Below are 18,134 nucleotides of genomic sequence, written 5' to 3'. Positions count from 1 at the left end.
CATCTCTCAAATCTCTGTTTAAATTCTACTCATCCTTCAAAGTCCAGCTCAAATGGCACCTCTCTGAAGCTTGTCCTTATTCCCCCACTCAGAACCCCTTCTAACCCTGAATAGCATTTAGTCTGTACTTCTCACATTGCCATGTTCACATTCTCTCTCGTCTATCGGGTAGTAAAATTGTTTGTGTACATGTCGTTATTTCTTCTCTCAGACTAAACTCCTAAGAAGGTCTTGATACAGTCATGTTTGTACTGTCCTCACCCTTTCATGCTTTGCACATACAAGGAAATAATAAAAATTTATTTGGGAAGTGTGCTGAATACATATGTTACCTGATCCAAAAACATGCTGTAGTAATTAATATTCTTACTGATATTCATTCACTAAGGAAATATTTACTCAGTACCTACTGTGTACTGGAGCAGTAGTGTACCAAAATGAGTCATAGACTCCACTCACTCAATAAGTTTATGGCCTAGAACATCTTCTAGACATCTATATAAATTACTATAGTACTAATAGTCAAATGCCAGAAGGGAAGTAAAGATGAAGTACAACAGCAACCAACAAGGAGGAGAGATTATTTCTAAGTAATGATGGATATGAGGATAAGTTTTAACATTTGTGCAGGTCCTGAAAGACAGGTAATACTTGAGTATGTGGAGACGGGGTAAGGAGTTTTAGCAGGAGAAATAAAGGCCACTGAGGCAGGAACTCTCAGGAGGATCCAGGGAACAATCAATAGTTAAACAGTACAGTGTAAGTAAAAGATTACAGGGATACAGAAGAAAATTTTTAAAGGCAGTTATGGCTATACCTGAGAAGACCTCAAAAGCCAAAAGAGGAACTATAGCTTTAGTCTGTAAGCAATGAGGAACTGTTTCAAAGTCCTTAAGCAGGGGCTGAGTAATTATTCACAAGATCTGAAGTGGACTGGAAGGGAAAGAGATTGTTGATAAGGAGACAAGTTAAGAGGCTAGCACCATACTACAAGAAAAAGATAATAAAGGCCTGAACTAGGAATGAGGCACTAGGAATGGAAACAGATGAATGGAAGAGATATTTTAGAGGTGAAACTGACAGGACTAGGCAAGTTCTGGATGTCGAGTACAAGGGTCTGCAAGTGGTAAAAGAACTTTCTAGGCTAGGAGGCAGGTGCTGCCATAACCAAAATAGAGGACACTAAAGCAGCAGCAAGTTTGGATGGGAGAAAACTGAGTCCTGGTTATATTAGGTTTTAGTACCACTGGATATTCAGGCAGTGACATCACAAATAAAATGTGCTAATCTATGCTATTTAGAACAAAATATACAATTTCGTGACAAAAAGAGAAGAGTTGAGATCAGTTAATCTTCAGTAAAGGATTCTGATCAATGATTCAAACATGAATATGACCTCAAAAATATAACTCACATAGGCTATGTTATATACAGCAAATTAAAATCTAAAACCATTTATGACAGAAAGTTTGACCTAGAACAACTTCATGTACCCAAGAATCATTTTAAAACATGCTGATTCACGGGTAATAGTAACGTGGATAAGTGGAAGGCTTTGAGAACCGTAGTTTAAAATTATGAGGTGAAATGCTTCTATTGAAATGGTAAATGCATCTTTGTGGTCCCTGTCATTTGGCCCCAATGTAACTTCAATGCCACATCAAGAGATGCTCAAGCCAGAAGACTAGGCCTGACTGACAAGGTAGCAAGGGGTACTATCTAGATCCCCTTATGTATTCATTCCTTTCTATAATAAATACTTCTCCTCAATTAAAAAAATTGAGTCGACCTAGATCTATCCCTACTATATCCCTAGAATCTGCAAAAGCCTAAGCAAAATAAAACTTGCAACTATAAACTCAGTGGTATTACAGCTATTAAGTACCCATATTTCTTAAGAACAAAAAATCTCATCAACATAAACTAAAATGATAACAATGAAAAGATGAATAAAATAACCTGACATTAATAAATGTTTGTTATATGTGTACTGAGTAAAAAAGTAAAATCAAACATCAAACATTTGAATTATGGATAATATGCCTAATAAGTATTAATATATTTCCCCTGTTAGATTTACTTATTTACTTATTGTTAATACTAATAACATTCTATTTACTGGAGGCAGTGTCATTATTTCAGTTTAGCTTTGAAAACAATGTGAACTCAGTCTTTAATTATTTAAGTGTTACTAATGGTGAGCAAAATTACAAAAAACAAAATGGATCAAAAGGTACTTGTTTCGCATATGGCCATCCCATTAAGATTATGCTCATCCTAAATCAACTATACTCCAGTAAAAATTTAAAAAAACAAAAATTATGCCAATCATTTGTTGAAAATCACAATGACGTTTTATAGCTGTGCGTAAATGTAAGGGAAGAAAGAACATACACCACAAGTTAATAATGGTAATCTTTTGATCATAGGCTTATGGCGATTTTTATTTCCTTCTTTTTTGCTTATGTGCATTTTCAAATTTTTCTATAATTCATGTTCATCATAACTGTACCAAGAAGAAAAGATATTTTTGAAAAGAGAAAGACACATATTGAGAGATTTAAAAGAAACATACTTACCAGATCTCTGTGAAGCACCCAATTTGCATGGAGGTAATGGATACCGTCAAGAATCTGGTAAAGTAATGATTTAACCATAGATCTTGGCAACTGCATGGGCTTTTTATTTGCTTTTGATGCACGATGAAACTTAATAATATGCTAAAAATTAAAAAATATATATTATAATAACATAGTCTTTGCCTGTGTCAATAAAACACAATCAAGGCTGCAATAAATTCTCTACATTTTAAGGTTACTTATTAAAGGCCAATAATGACACAAAGAAAAATAATTTGAATAATAAGATCAAACCAAAACAGAATCTATACTGAGGGTAAATATGACAGTATTAATGTGGTTATAATGACTAGATTTACTGAAACCATTAAGATTTTCATTAAATAAAACCAAGAAGTAAAAAGGGTTGGTATTTAAAAACCTGCCTAAAAAATAGTATTAGTTGTATTCTCTACTGACAGAAAGAGTAAACAAAAGGAAAAAAACCCTGTAAATCTTTCCTATTCTATAAAAAGTTAGTGCATTTGGGTAACATCACTGGCTATATGTATTACGAGAATTATTGGAAAGTTCGCCTTCTTTGGCACATAATGAAATTAGGATATATTCTTAGTAGTCAATATTAAATAGCAAATCACTACTAGAAAGGAACAGGGAGAGAAAAAAGGAGAATTCAGTCCCATTGAAATAAATACAACCAGATCATAATATTCCAATTTTTATGTACACATGTTACATTGTGGGTCATAAAAACTTTGTAATGAAGGGGAAGAAATTCTACCTGCGCCCACCCCTCACACCCACCTCCATCTCCACTCCACCCTTGTCCAAAACGTGCCAAAATGGGTACTAAATATCCACGGCAGAGGAGATTCTTGTCAATATCTGCTATAAGAGCATAAATTGAAATCTCCTTCAAGCCCTATGAGTTTGCTAAAGTTATTCCTAAAAAGATTTACAATTTTTATAGATGACAAACCACACTATATTGAATCAAACTTTAATTATCCAGGGCTTCCCTGGTGGCGCAGTGGTTGAGAGTCCGCCTGCCGATGCAGGGGACACGGGTTCGTGCCCCGGTCTGGGAGGATCCCACATGCCGCGGAGCGGCTGGGCCCGTGAGCCATGGCCCCTGAGCCTGCACGTCCGGAGCCTGTGCTCCGCAACGGGAGAGGCCACAACAGCGAGAGGCCCGTGTACCGCAAAAAAAAAAAAAAAAAAAAAAAAAAAATTAATTATCCAAAATTTGAACTTACTGCCAAATTGGAATTTTTTTTACTTTTGGCAACTCCTGGGATAAAATGTTTAAATGCCCTGATTCCTAACTTTAAACATTTGGAATTAAAAATTTTGGCTTCTTCTATATATTGATAAAAACAACCCTAATATTTGCAAAACCGTAGGTATTCTTCCAGTTGGTGGAGTCCATTTTAAATGGCAAAATGCTGACTGCAAGATTGACCTTAATTTAGAGAGAGAAACTATTCACAAGTACATAACACAAGTACACAAGTACATAACTGGTTAAATTTGAACTACTGTGTGGACCTCAAAAGAAAGCATTTTCACTACACGTATTAGTAAACTGCCATTAATTACTTGCATAAAATTACAATTTCCCACTCAGTAAGATTTTTTGAAGTGAAATTTCTGAATGTTACAAATACTATCTTCTCAGTAAAATAGGATGTTAATGTTTATTGCTCTACTTTTAAATCAAAATTTACATTTAGTGTATTTATTTTGAACTATGGTCAACAGAGCAAGTTTTCCTTTCTGTGCATTAGCAGTATGGAGCACATACATTTATTTCTTCATACCTATATAGAATTACTCTAAAAATAAAGTGAGTTTAGACTTACCCATAAATCATGCTCAGCATAATCAAACAGCAGCCACACCTTCCTGTCACTGTGAGAAAGGAACACCTTCTGCAGGGCGATCACATTAGGGTGCTTCAATTCTCGCAAAAGCTGAATGCAAGAGGAAGAGAGGGGTCACTATCCTGTTAGCAAGGGTGGGGGATGATGCACTTCCCATAACTTCAAAATGAAATTTTTGAAAATTTAGACAATCCAGATAAGCAACATTAAACACACACACACACACACATGCACACCCAAATACCTCTACTCAGAGATAAGCTTTGTTAACATCTTGGTGCATTTCTTTCCGATCCTTTTTCTATGTGTATGTGTGTGTGTGGTTTTTTTTTTTTTTTTGCGGTACGCGGGCCTCTCACTGTTGTGGCCTCTCCCGTTGCGGAGCACAGGCTCCGGACGCGCAGGCTCAGTGGCCATGGCTCACGCGCCCAGCTGCTCCGCGGCATGTGGGATCTTCCCGGACCGGGGCACGAACCCACGTCCCCTGCATCGGCAGGCAGACTCTCAACCACTGCACCACCAGGGAAGCCCTATGTGTGTGTTTTTTAAATGGGATCCTTTTACATGGTAAAATGTAAAATAGTAAAAGCAAAAGTAATATCATATTGCTAAATAATTAAATATATTTTACATGTGAGTATTTTCTTTTTTAACTAGAGGAAAAACTTCTTGGGAAGCAGAAATACTGTTTGTATCCACTCCAGCACAGTATGTGCTCAATAAATATTAGACAAAAGAAGGAAAGATATTTAACAATCCCTAACTTATCCATGCCTAGAGCATGAGACTGAGGTTTTTTAGAAGAGTAATGAGCGTAAAGGAATGACTCTCAAACCCACTGATAAAAATTGGTGTGGAGAAGAGGTCCTGTAAATAGGGAAAAGAATAGGCCTACACAAAGCAGAAAGCTTCAAGCTGGACTCTGATAATAAGAAGGAAAGACAGACCAGATCAGCAAGTGAAAATTTAGTACTTGGCACATAGCAGGCAGTTGCTTGATAAAATATTTAGCAACAATAACGTTAGCTGCTCAAGGTGAAAGCCTTATAAATATGCCTGCCTCACGCTGTCCTTAACCAGGGTTCAGACTTAATAGGTAGAAACATACTCAGTTTGATAAATATTTCAAATGCCTTTTAAATGTAAAGCTCTGTGGAAGATACAAACAGGGAGAGTATATAAATTGTTTTTCTCACACTTAATCCTCCTAACAACACTATGATGCACACAGAAGCTGAGGTTCAGTGTAATAAAAATAACTGGAGCAAAGTTCAACATTAGAAAGAGAAGAGGTTTGGATTTAGATAGATCTGCCTGATTCCAAAGTCCATGCTTTTTCCAGTTCAGCTAAAGTCCTTGTCTTCAATTCCTACAATGTGGTAGGGAAGACAGACGTACAAATAGATCAACGAGGCAGAGAGAAATAAATCACTTAGCTATCTTAATAACTTGAAATGAGTAGCGCATACCTTGAATGCTTGTGCTGGAATCATGTCAAAGTCATCTGAACTCCACCTCTGGAACTTTTATAGGCCACTTCCCAGTTGTGTATTTCTTCACTACTTTCAATGACAGATTTCTCCATTCTCTCATTTTGCCTCTGTCACTCAGCTCTTTCTCTTCACCTACACCTTGACAACCTTGCTGGAAGGTGCTCTATCAGCTATAACTTGGGCATGATTCCCAGATGTGACTCCCTGGGTTCTCCCTCCAAACCATATGCCCTGGAACACAGCTAAGAAAGAAAAGTAGGATGGGCTGAGCTGCCCCTAGCAGGCCTTTATTTCTCACAGCCTGCCTCAGGATTCTACCTGTATTTCCTGTTGCATGTAGGTGAGAAAGGAGGAGCTGGAAGAAAAATGACCAGGGAAGATACAACGGTCCTACTCCCTTGCTGAGGGGTAGGGTTGAGGGGGTGCAGAATTAGGTGGGTGCTCAGCTATCAGCTACTGTCTCTGCTCCCATGGCCTAAGAAATCTTAAGCAGTCCTGCTTCTGGCTTCAGATGCAAATGTTACACATCATATGTTCCTAATTAATAATGGAATCAGAGAAAGCGGCATTTTAGAGGAATGCAGAGCTATATTCAGACAGTTTCCTGCTTATTGAACGCTTTAGGCTCCTAGACTCAGTCAAATAATGTGTTTAATGATGACCCCACTTGCCATGGTCAACCTTGCTATTGATGAACTTAGAGAATTTGATTTTATTAAGTGTCTACCCAGAATATATGTTCTCTTTCCTGCTTGCAGGGGAAGGAAAGGTGAAACTCACTTCTGCATCTAAACCAGGCTCTTGAAACACCAAACACTGGCACAGACCCCTGAACCCTGGACCCCACTTGTCTGGGAGAGGGCACGTCACATGTAGCAATATTTAATCAATATCTCTAAAAAAATTATGTGTTTTGTGACTACAAATTACTGATCCCTCTACAATGAATCTACCTTAAGTCCTATGTTTGAACATTATTTTGAATAGGTTATACATCTACATAGTTCAAAAATCAAAAGTACATAAAAGGAGATACAATCAGATGTCTCCATTATCACTCCTGCCCCCAGTAACCACAGACCCTCTTGCCTCCTAGAAGTAACAACTTTTATTAGTTACTTGTTAATCTTTCCAGTGTTTGCTTATGCAAATAAAAGCAAATATGAATATTTACACAAAAGATAGCACCTATTTATTTTTAACTTTATCCTGTAAATCTCTCATTACCACTACAATATTAGTTTATAGAAATCCTTCTGTTCTTTCTTACAGCTCCATGGTATTTCCAGGTCACTTTTTTTGTGGTAAAATATATATAACATAAAATTTACCATTTTAACTATTTTTAAGTATGCAGTTCAGTGGCATTAAGTACATTCATATTGTTGTGTAAGAACCACCACTGTATCCTTTCTCCAGAATGTTTTCACAAAGTGAAACTCTGCCAGTATGCATCTCCCATTCCCAGCCCCTGGTATCTGCTATTCTATTTTCTGTCTCTATGAATTTGACTATTCCAGGTACCTCATATAAATGGATCTGTTCAATATTTGTTCTTTTGTGTCTGGCTTTTTTCACTTAACATGTCTTCAAGATTCATCCATGTTGTAGCATGTATCAGAATTTCCTTCCTTTTTAAGGCTAAGTAATATTTCATCATATGTACACACCACATTTTCTTATTCATTCATCCCTCCCATCATCCCATGGACATTTGAGTTGATTCCACCTTTTGGCTATTATGAATAATGCTGCCTGGAAGACTGATGTACAAATATCTGTTTGAGTCCTTGCTTTCAATTCTTTTATATACTCAGAAGTAGAATTGCTGGACCCTATAGTAATTCTATGTTTGATTTTTTTGAGGAATTTCCATTCATTCAGGTTACCTTTTAATGTGACATACAGGAAGGAAGAGGGTAAAGTTTGAAACTGCATCCATTTACTAGAAAATTTCCCCTTATCCCCAAAATTGCATTATATAGCAACATACACTTCCCATTTCTGCATACCTATTATGCCTTTTCTACCCTACAGGTCTTTTTTTTTTTTTTCCCCGGCCACACCACACAGCATGTGGGATCTTAGTTCCCCAACCAGGAATCAAACCCATGCCCCCTGCAGTGGAAGTGCAGAGTACTGACCACTGGACCACCAGAGAATTCCAACCCTTCAAGTCTTTATAAGTCACTAAATATCAATGTGAAGGCAGGCTGAGGCTAATAAATATCAAACTATGTCTGTTTCGTTCCCTCTCCTAATTCATTTTTCACTCTACAGCCAGAGTGGTGTTTCAAAAATACAGAGTTGCAGCCATAAAAAAAGAAGGAAATTTTGCCATTTGCAGCAACATGGATGGACCTGGAGGGTATTATGCTAAGTGAAATAGGTCAGACAGAGAAAGACAAATACTGTCTTACATGTGGAATACACTTACATGTGGAATCTAAAAAATACAACAAACTAGTGACCACAACAGAAAAGAAGCAGACTCACAGATACAGAGAACAAACTAATGGTCACCAGTGCAGAGAACAAACTAATGGTCACCAGTGCAGAGAAGAGGGGAGGGGCAATATAGGGATAGGGGATTAAGAGGTACAAACTATTATGCATAACATAAGCCACAAGGACATATCGTACAACACAGGGAATATAGCCAATATTTTATAATAACTATAAATAGAGAATAACCTTTAAAATTGTGAAAGACTAATATTATACGCCTGTAACATATAATATTGTACATCAGCTATACTTCAATTAAACAAAAAGAAATCGATCATCTCTGTCACTAGGGAAAGAACTGAGGAAGTAAAGCAAGAGATAAGGCAAAGGGCAAATAATAAGGAGGCTTGTAGGCCATGCAGAAGTGTCACCAGCAAGGTTCACCAATATCACTAGAAACATACTGGGTACAGTGGGTTAGTGGAGAAGTCAGCTGATATAAAAGGTACCATGCTATGACTTTCTTCCGTGCATGTCTCATGGTCGGGCCACTGAATGAGTGACTTTGGGGGTGATGGAGCTTAGGATGACTCAGATTTGACTTCCCTGAATCATCTGTACGTGATATGTATTTATCTTAGTAGACTTGATATGTATTTATCTTAGTAGACTTGATATGTATTTGTATTAGTAGACTTGATATGTATTTGTATTAGTAGACTTTTATACAGTTTTAACTGTTTACATCCACCTCCTCTAGTAGACCATAGGCTCTTTGAGGACAAACACAATTTGAAGTATATCTCTACAGGGACTAGCACAGTGTGTGGCATATAGAAGGAGCTTTTTAAAGTGATCTCATCCAGTTTGGAGGCTTTAAACGTCACCTGTACGTATTAACTCCCAAATGTTTATTTCTAGCCCATACATATTCCCTGAAGTGCAGCTACGCATGTATATATAACTGCCTCAACATCTCTACTTGAATGGCTAAAAGCCGATACGGAGGTTGTGATCTCCACCTCCCCTGCCCTCTTCTCCAACTGCTCTTCCCCAATCTCAGTTAGAAGCAACTCCATCATTCCAGTTACTCAGGCAAAAAAAATCTCATCTACTTTAGCTCAATCCTCAATATCACCTCCTCAAGTCTTCTACAGTCCTTCTATTTAAAATGATAACCACCCCTCTGCATCTTTATTTTTCTGCAAAGTACTATCACTATCAAATATACTATAGTTCTATATCCCTTATCTATAATTCTAGAGAGCTCAGAAAACCAAAAGCTTTCTAGTAACTCAGGTAGGAAAAAAAATTTACACTTCAGTGGAAAAATGCATTGTCGAAGGCACATCATTTCAGGTTATCTGATTCTGATTCTATGGAAGCTATTTTACAACTCTGTACATTATAGATAACTGACAATGATGCAGAATAAGTCATGTCTATCTACACGCAAATTCTGTGCTGTCCAGTAGATGTTCGTTGACTTCCCTCTCCCATTGTGGGATTTGCTAGTTTTGCCTTAATTTGCACATCATTTTAATATTCCTGATCTATAAATGTGTCTGTCCTATGGATTCTTCTTTGAATGGATTATAATATCTACTTGATTCCTTCATTTAATAAGTTAAATAAAATCTTTAAAATGGGGGCCTCCCTGGTGGCGCAGTGGTTGAGAGTCCGCCTGCCGATGCAGGGGATACGGGTTCGTGCCCCGGTCTGGGAGGATCCCATATGCCGCGGAGCGGCTGGGCCCGTGAGCCATGGCCGCTGGGCCTGCGCATCCGGAGCCTGTGCTCCGCAACGGGAGAGGCCACAACAGTGAGAGGCCCGCATACCGCAAAAAGAAAAAAAAAAAAAAAAAATCTTTAAAATGTGTTCATTTTACATCTGGATCACAGTCATAATTTTACCTACTTTGAAAACTACCCTTTAATACTCATTTTATAGAAGTATCTCATTTGCACTAACATGAAGCGGCTATAGTCTTTATTTAGTCCATTGAGTGTGAATGCTCATACTTTTATTACAAAAGAAATATTAATAGGTTTGGTTACTGCATCAGAATTCCCCCTGGGTGTTAGGTAATACATAATATATATACCACATTATCTTTCTAACAATAATTTACTTTATGTTGTTTATTGTCTGTTTCTCTCCATTAACATATAAACTCCATGAAGGCAAAGTTTCCACTGGTTTTATATCCCCAGTGCTTAAAATGGTACCTAGTACACAGTAAGTACTCAATAAATATTTGTCAAAAGAATTAAATCTACTGAACTTACCTGGTTCTTACAAAATCAACCAGTAAATAGCTTGGGATATTATAAAACGTTGCTATCCTTTCAAAAGGCGTTTTGAGAGATTTTGTTTTTAATAAATTGAATAGACTGTGTCTAAAATAGTTCTTCTAGGGACTCTAACTTTCCACAAGCTCCATTTACTTTAGGCTTAAAAAGGAATTTTTCTCTCAACTAGCACCCACTCTAGCAAAAGTATGAGTGCTGGCTTGATGTAAAGAGCAGAAACATAGCTCTTAATGGCTCAGGGTGAGATCTTTAACCTGGTACAGAACCAGAAGAGCCAAGGGGTACTATGAGGGTGTTCCTTGAAAGGACTGTGAATGCAATAAATGCTACAAAATCCTGAAGAAAATGATACATAGGAACAGAGAACAAAGGGAGACACACTGAGGAACTAAAGCCCAGATTAATCAATCACTGTTTACTCGCCACATGAAAGTGTATTCTGTCTCTATTTACTGAAACAAACAAATAAAAAAGTAAATTTCTCTACTGCTATTTACTGAAGAAACAAATGAGCAAAAACGGTAAACAACACAAATGGCCAGCCAATAGTCAGAAAACTGATAATTATGGTATATCTACATATCACAGTCTCAAATATATGTGTCAAAAGTTTTTAAATACATAAGAAAAGACTTTTGCTCTAATGCTATAATAAAAGGCCGTGTGGTGATCGTTTTGTAATGTACAGAAATATCGAATTACTATGTTGTGCACCTGGAACAAAGATAGTATTGTAGGTCAATTATACTTCAATTTTTAAAAATCAGAGAAAGGGAAAAAATGTGTTTTTTTTTTTCCCTAGCTAGGCACACTGGTACAGAATTTCCCATTTATTTGCCTTTATCAGATTTAAATTTCATCTTTTATTTTGGAGGAGGGTGAAGAGCATTAGAATATGCCACTCCAAAATATGACACTTTGGCATAAGAATGATTTTGAGCTGAAGGCATTTGAGATTCAACAGATGCAGAAAGGAGCCTTCCTGCAGCTTCCCTTATCTGACTAAAAGTAGAAACTCTAAGAATTGAGGACTGCCATAAAACCCCTCTCCCAGGGAAGTTTTATGACCATGAAGAAGACAGAAAGTCAGCATTGCCTTGGACCAGCACAAACAAGCCATGCTAAGATAGCCCTTATCTTCCACTGGTTTCCCCTATACATTTACCTTCCCACAGTTTGCAGCCCCCAGAAGTCTAAAAACCCTTTCCTTTGTCTTGTAATGTCTCTGAAATTTATTGCTCTTTGTTAAAGATGACATCAGGTCTCAGGCCTACCCATTTCTTGGCATCTTCATTTCTTTTCTAGGAAAGCCCCTGTGTCACACAAAACTTAACATCAAATAAAATTTGTATGCTTTTCTCTTGTTAAAAAATAAATAATTAAAATAAATAAAGGCTTCAAAATATAAAATATGTTTATAAACCAGGAAATATATCAAAACGTCAAGGTAGTTATCTCTGGGTGGTGGGATTATGTGTGATTTTTCTTTCTTCCTATTTTCTACTTTACAAGTTTTCTAAATGAGCATTACTCTTATAATGTACACATACATGTGAGCACACACACACACACACACACACAGACACACAAAGAGAAAAGATAGCTCTTTCTCTCCAGAAATCTACCTGCTAAGATATCAATACTATCATGCTAGCTAAGCTTCTTACACAGTTGATCTGAGAAGGGATAAAAGAAAAGAGATGATCATGCTTGTACTTTCCTGAATTCTTGGCAAAATCAGATTTTACCAATGGAGTTTAATCTCTTGTCACACAAATACTTGTTCAACATGACATCATGCAACTACAAATATGCTTTAATCACATAAAGAGCAGTTAAGTATAGCATGATTTTCCTGTGAAAATCCCACACTAAGTGATAACATCCCCTGTGCCAGACACTTACAGAGTACTAATGTGATCCAAAAGGAGCCTAATGAAGAATGTGCAGTGGGCATGCCAAGACTTTTATCTGATCCCCCTTCCAGGGCATCTAAGTGACTATAAAAAGTGTCTACTCTTCACTATCCTAAACATAAAACAATCTAAAGCTATAATCCTAAACTTTTTTTCTAAAGCACTATTTAGGATCCTGACTCCATTGAGCCTTGTGCTAGACTAACATTTATAGAATCCATTTGTATTTTTATCCACACATCTTTCTTCCTCTTTCATCCGTACTTTCTGTTCTCCAAGTCTCTGATGCCCCCAGGGCTTCCAGAGTTTTCTTTTTCAGGGTATCTAATTGGAAAGGGTCCTCTTATACTTCAATAACTCACGTATCTCAAAGTAAATCCAATTTTTTATTCTTATTTGATCTGTTATAAGTAACGGTATGATTCATTTGACCACTGATCTTTATTTTTAGAAAACTTTATTTTAGAGACTTCCCTGGGGGCGCAGTGGTTAAGAATCCGCCTGCCAATGAAGGGGACACAGGTTGGATCCCTGGTCCAGGAAGATCCCACATGCCGCGGAGCAACTAAGCCCTTGTGCCACAATGACTGAGCCTGCGCTCTAGAGCCTGTGTGCCACAACTACTGAAGCCCGCGCGCCTAGAGCCATGTTCCACAACCAGAGAAGCCACCGCAATGAGAAGCCCGCGCACTGCAACAAAGCGTGGGCCCTGCTCGCCGCAACTAGAGAAAAGCCCGCGCGCAGCAACGAAGACTCAACACAGCCATAAATAAATAAATAAATAAATTTTTTTAAAAAAAGAAAACTTTATTTTAGAAAGCACTCATGTAGTGTATCTTTTTTTTTTTAATGTGTAACCCTCCCCTCTCTGCAAAAAAAAAAATGACGATAAATGAGGAAACGTACTTTATGGCAAATAGGAGATTCACCTAACTTCAAAATGCCCCAGCATTCCTAAACTGAAATTTAAAAACTTACATTTTGAAACCTGACACTTTCACACCTGTGACAACCTTTTTGGAAGGACTTTACAAGCACGTAGATACATTATAACCTTCCAGCAGGTGGCACTCATACGCTGAAGAGGGGTCTATAAAACAGTAAACCAGCCCCGGTTCAAGGTGGCCCTAAACTTTCTGCTTTATTTTACTCTAGTGACACTGCTTAGGTACCAGTCAGAAGCTTCAAGGAGGTCAATGTTCCCCATCGCCACCCGACAGAAGTAATAGTGAGGTAGCAGGTATAATGCAAAAGGTACAGATTTTAGAATTCAGAGACCTGAGTTTAAGCCCTGACCCAGCTGTATGACATAAAGCAAGTTGCTTAACCCCTCTAAGCGTTATGGAGGAATAAAAATATCTACTGACAAACACACATATTCTGTAAGGATTTAAGAAATGTACATTAACTACATAACACAATGCTTAGAAAATATTAAATACTTGACAAATTATAGTTATTACTCTTACACCTACCACTATTGGCAAGAATGTTATGAGGACTACATGAGATAACAGATGCAGAATGCCTGGCCTGCTACAAGTTCTTGGCAAACAATAGCTGTTACTTATGCTGTACATAAGTGAGAAAGGTTAAGCACTCTAGGCAGTCAGAGATACTTGTCTGAGAGATGCTGCAATGGGAAATGCCATCTCATCTCCTTCCCAAAGTGCCTAAAACACTCCTCTAGTAGATTCTATAATAATAGTATAGCTATAGGAAAGTTATTTTGCTTTCCATTTGCAACAAACAATCTAGTTTCCTCTTCTCTGACTTCAAGTACTACATGTACTTGGTCTGAGAAAGATACTTGAAACCAAGTGCAGTGTGTAAGAAATAAGTTTACATCCCCTTGACTACAAGAGTATATATGTTCTTTTAAAATATGAGTATTTAATCTTTTATGTAACATATTCCATATGAGAAAATTGGATACACTTCTTGGATACAGGAAACTGGTTGAATAAATTAAGGTCCATCCCTACAGCAGAATATTATATAGCCATTAAAAAGAATGCAGTAAGAATAAGATAGACCTGTATTTTGGGTTTGGAATGATTAGTAAGAAATAGTACTAAGTGATAAAGATGGAACAGAATATATAGCATCCCTTGGTATTTTTAAAAGATATACATACATGCTGGTATATGCTTAAAAAGCACTGGTAAGGCCAGAAGTCAGCTGCAGTAGTTACTTTTCAATGGCACTCTGAGTATATAAACTTTAAATATAAAAAATAAAACAGATACAAATCAAAATAAATAGTTTACAAAGTAAAACCTAAATTACCTGGAATTCTCAGGGGCATTCTGATTCATTGAGGGGCAATCAGAAAATCTTTTCTTGCTTCAATGATCCTTGCTGAAAACCTTCCCTACCTTCACAATTATCAAAACTAAATTTATCTTTGACTTTAGGCATATTTTTAGTGTTTTGGGGTTTCAGTAAATATGAACTCATAGCAAATGTTTATTTCCTCCTCATTTATCCTTTTTTCTCCTTGAAATAAAATGAGGAGAAAAAGAAACTAACTTATCTAGATCCTGCCTTAAAAAGAAAAAAAGTATTTTCTTATTCCCCTCTGTCTCTAGTCCTCTTTTCCTTTTCCTCTATTCTGCAGTCTCTTTTGATACCTTACCCATGTGTCTGAGGTTTAGCTACTACATCTATTGAGAATCTCAAACCTCAATCTTTACCCCTAATCTCACCCCTAAACTCTAACATCAGTTTCCAACTGTGCATTCTATATATCCATATGGAAATCCCACTGTACCTCAAAACCCACAGATCCAAAACTGAACATCACTTGCCCACCTCCACCCAAGAATAGTGGGTCCACTATTCTTGCAATCACACCAATATGTCCCAATCACCAAGGCAAATTCAAAACCTTAAAACCAATCAGTGTTCAGTTACTGAAGAAGTGCTATATACTCCACCTTTTAAATATCACTCATGAATTCTCACCTTGACAATTAAAATAAACCTTTAACTGGTATTTATACATGTGCTCTTGTCTCTGCCTGGAAACATCTTCCCTATCCTCTTCACCTGATTAACGCTTACTTGCTTTTTAGAAAGGACTAATTTATCACTGCCTCTAAAAAGCCTTCCCTGAAACTCCTAGTCCAAGTGGGTGCCTCTCTCCTGTGTTTCCTTCCATCCTGTATTTCTCTTAACATGCCACTAATTAAATAAAATTATAATGTAGTTTAATTATCTATCTCCCCTAATAGATTGTAAGGTTCTAGAATGCAGGAACTATGTCTTCCATCTCTACATTTCCATTGTCTACAAGCCTGACCCAGGGTTGGTATTTAACAAATGGTGTCTGAATTAATGAGTGATGATCTATCGCCTATATTTTCATGCATATCACCTACATCTCATGCACTGACATCAAGATATCTTCCTAAAATGAAAAGTCTAATAATGTTAATTCTCCCATCCTAAAATCTTAAATGGCTTCAAAGGTAAAACTCCCAAATAAAACATTCAAAACCATTCACTCCAAAGGCTAAATCTATTTTTCCTACAAATAATTTATTGAGGGGGGGGAGACTGAGATTCAAGATAAAACTGCACTGTAAAGATTTTAACCAGGGCTTTCCTGGTGGTGCAGTGGTTGAGAGACCTCCTGCCAACGCAGGGGACACGGGTTCGTGCCCTGGTCCGGGAAGATCCCACATGCCACGGAGCTGCTGGGCCCATGAGCCATGACCCGAGCCTGCGCTCCGCAACGGGAGAGGCCACAACAGTGAGAGGCCCGCGTACCGCAAAAAAAAAAAAAAAAAAAAAAGATTTTAACCAGAAACGAGGCAGGTAGATAAGATCCAACTTAAGGACCAGTGAGCTTTGCCCTGATAAAGGGAGTGTCATAACTGGCATAAGTTGTGGCCTTCACCTTTGGAATACTCCCTTTACAATCATCATGAATGGGCTCCCAAGGTCTCCACTGCACAGAATTCTACCCATTACCTAGTGTGTCTTGTAAAGCCTTGCCCTGGGACATGGGGATGTGGCAGAAACATGATGGAAAGTACCCATCAGGTAGCAATGACTTTAAAAAGTCAAAATTCATTAATAAACATTTAAGTGCCCAGCAAATTTCAGGCACAGAGAGCCTCAGGGAGTTTATGGCCTAATAGAGACCAAAGAGAAGGCAGATAAAGCAAATAATTTTAAAACTATAATTATGATGAGGCTATTAAGAAAAATACAGAATACGCATATACAGCAAACATAACCTAGTCTGGAAAGTCAGAGAAGGTACTCCTAATGAAGTATGCTTGTTGGAAAGAAGGAACTGAGAATTACAGAGACTCAACCAGCAAGAAAAGTGTACTAGCAGATATTCTCATCATGTCATGAATATACCGAATCTAAGAACTCCTTCATTACTCATCTTCTAGGAGTAAATATTAAATGAAATCCCTACTTTATTCTAAATTTGCTATGGCAGACTTCTATCATATGTAATAGAGCATAGCTCTCTTCTTTCCAGATGAATATTTATAAAACCACTTATAGCACAGGACCTGGCACAAAGTAGGCACTCAACAAGTTTTCTTGAATAAGAAAATGAAAGCAATGGTACATGAATTGGTTTTCAAACACGTTGGTTAGATGACATTTATCCCACATTGAGAGAATATTGTTTTCAAAACTTCCATTATCAACAAGAAACTGACAAACAAAATTAAATAAGAATGTTCAAAAAAGTTAATGTTTGAAAAATAACTTGAAATTGGTAATTAATTAATTCAGCAAAATAATACAGTAGTAGTTTTATCTTAGATGCCCATAATAAACCTTATTTTTATCTCAGTGCACTCTCAAGCTATCTGGTTTTACATCTAACCCATATCTTTATAACTTGGGGTGGCAAAAAGTTCATTCGGGTTTTCCATTAAGATGTTACGGAAAAATCTGAATGGACTTTTTTGGCCAACCCAATACATTTCTAAAATGCACAGTTTACATTTTCTTTAGTAAAAACAGGCAGCCAAGTAGCCCTGGAATTCATCTCTTCCCCCCCCCCGCCCCCCAATTCCTAGACAGTGCTGGCTGAGGATGTATAGGGAGGGGGCAAGGCTTTTGCTTTCTGAAGGAACTTGTCTAATGTGTGTTAGATGTTCCACTTTTCAGAATGACTGGTATTATCAATGGTCTGACAACCCACCCCAGATGCTACAACGAAATGTACTAACATTTACAATTTATAGCTAAGGGTTTTAATTAAGTATTAATGGCTAAATTATCAGGACCAATAATCCAATGTATTTCATATCACTGTGCTTATAGAGAAGATAAATGCAGTGAAGTCAAGGCTCAAATAAATTAATCATTTGTAGTTCCTGAAGACCTCACAGGAATTTTAACAGTAGTAATAAGGAAAGCTACTAAATGATCTAACCAAAATATAATCCAGGAAATGTCTACTGTATTGTTTCCATTAAATAGAAAATCTACTTCCTTCCTACTCTGCTAAGAAATCTTTATA

The 18,134-nt window shown here is 37.2% G+C and overlaps 1 protein-coding gene across 4 annotated transcripts in view; it reads right to left on the bottom strand.

Moving 5' to 3' along the window:
* CDK19 (cyclin dependent kinase 19) overlaps window positions 1-18,134 on the bottom strand; it is a 182,401-nt gene that overhangs the window by 44,789 nt on the left and 119,478 nt on the right. For 3 of the 4 annotated variants that reach the window (XR_014295158.1, XM_082634125.1, XM_082634127.1), the window contains exons 3-4: window positions 4,442-4,552; window positions 2,580-2,720 (exon numbers count right to left, since the gene is read on the bottom strand). Coding sequence is in view for 2 of the 4 variants with exons in the window: in XM_082634125.1 (XP_082490251.1) it covers window positions 2,580-2,720; window positions 4,442-4,552 (252 nt within the window). In the remaining 2 variants the exon portion in view is untranslated. Of the gene's footprint in view, window positions 1-2,579; window positions 2,721-4,441; window positions 4,553-18,134 lie in introns of those variants that run through there. The other variant, XM_082634126.1, reaches the window with a different exon arrangement.

This window comes from Mesoplodon mirus (assembly GCF_964341445.2).
Source record: "Mesoplodon mirus genome assembly, chromosome: 10".
NCBI lineage: Eukaryota > Metazoa > Chordata > Mammalia > Artiodactyla > Ziphiidae > Mesoplodon > Mesoplodon mirus.
The sequence above is the reverse complement of the archived record's forward strand: the minus strand, read 5'-3'. Positions and strand labels throughout refer to the sequence as shown.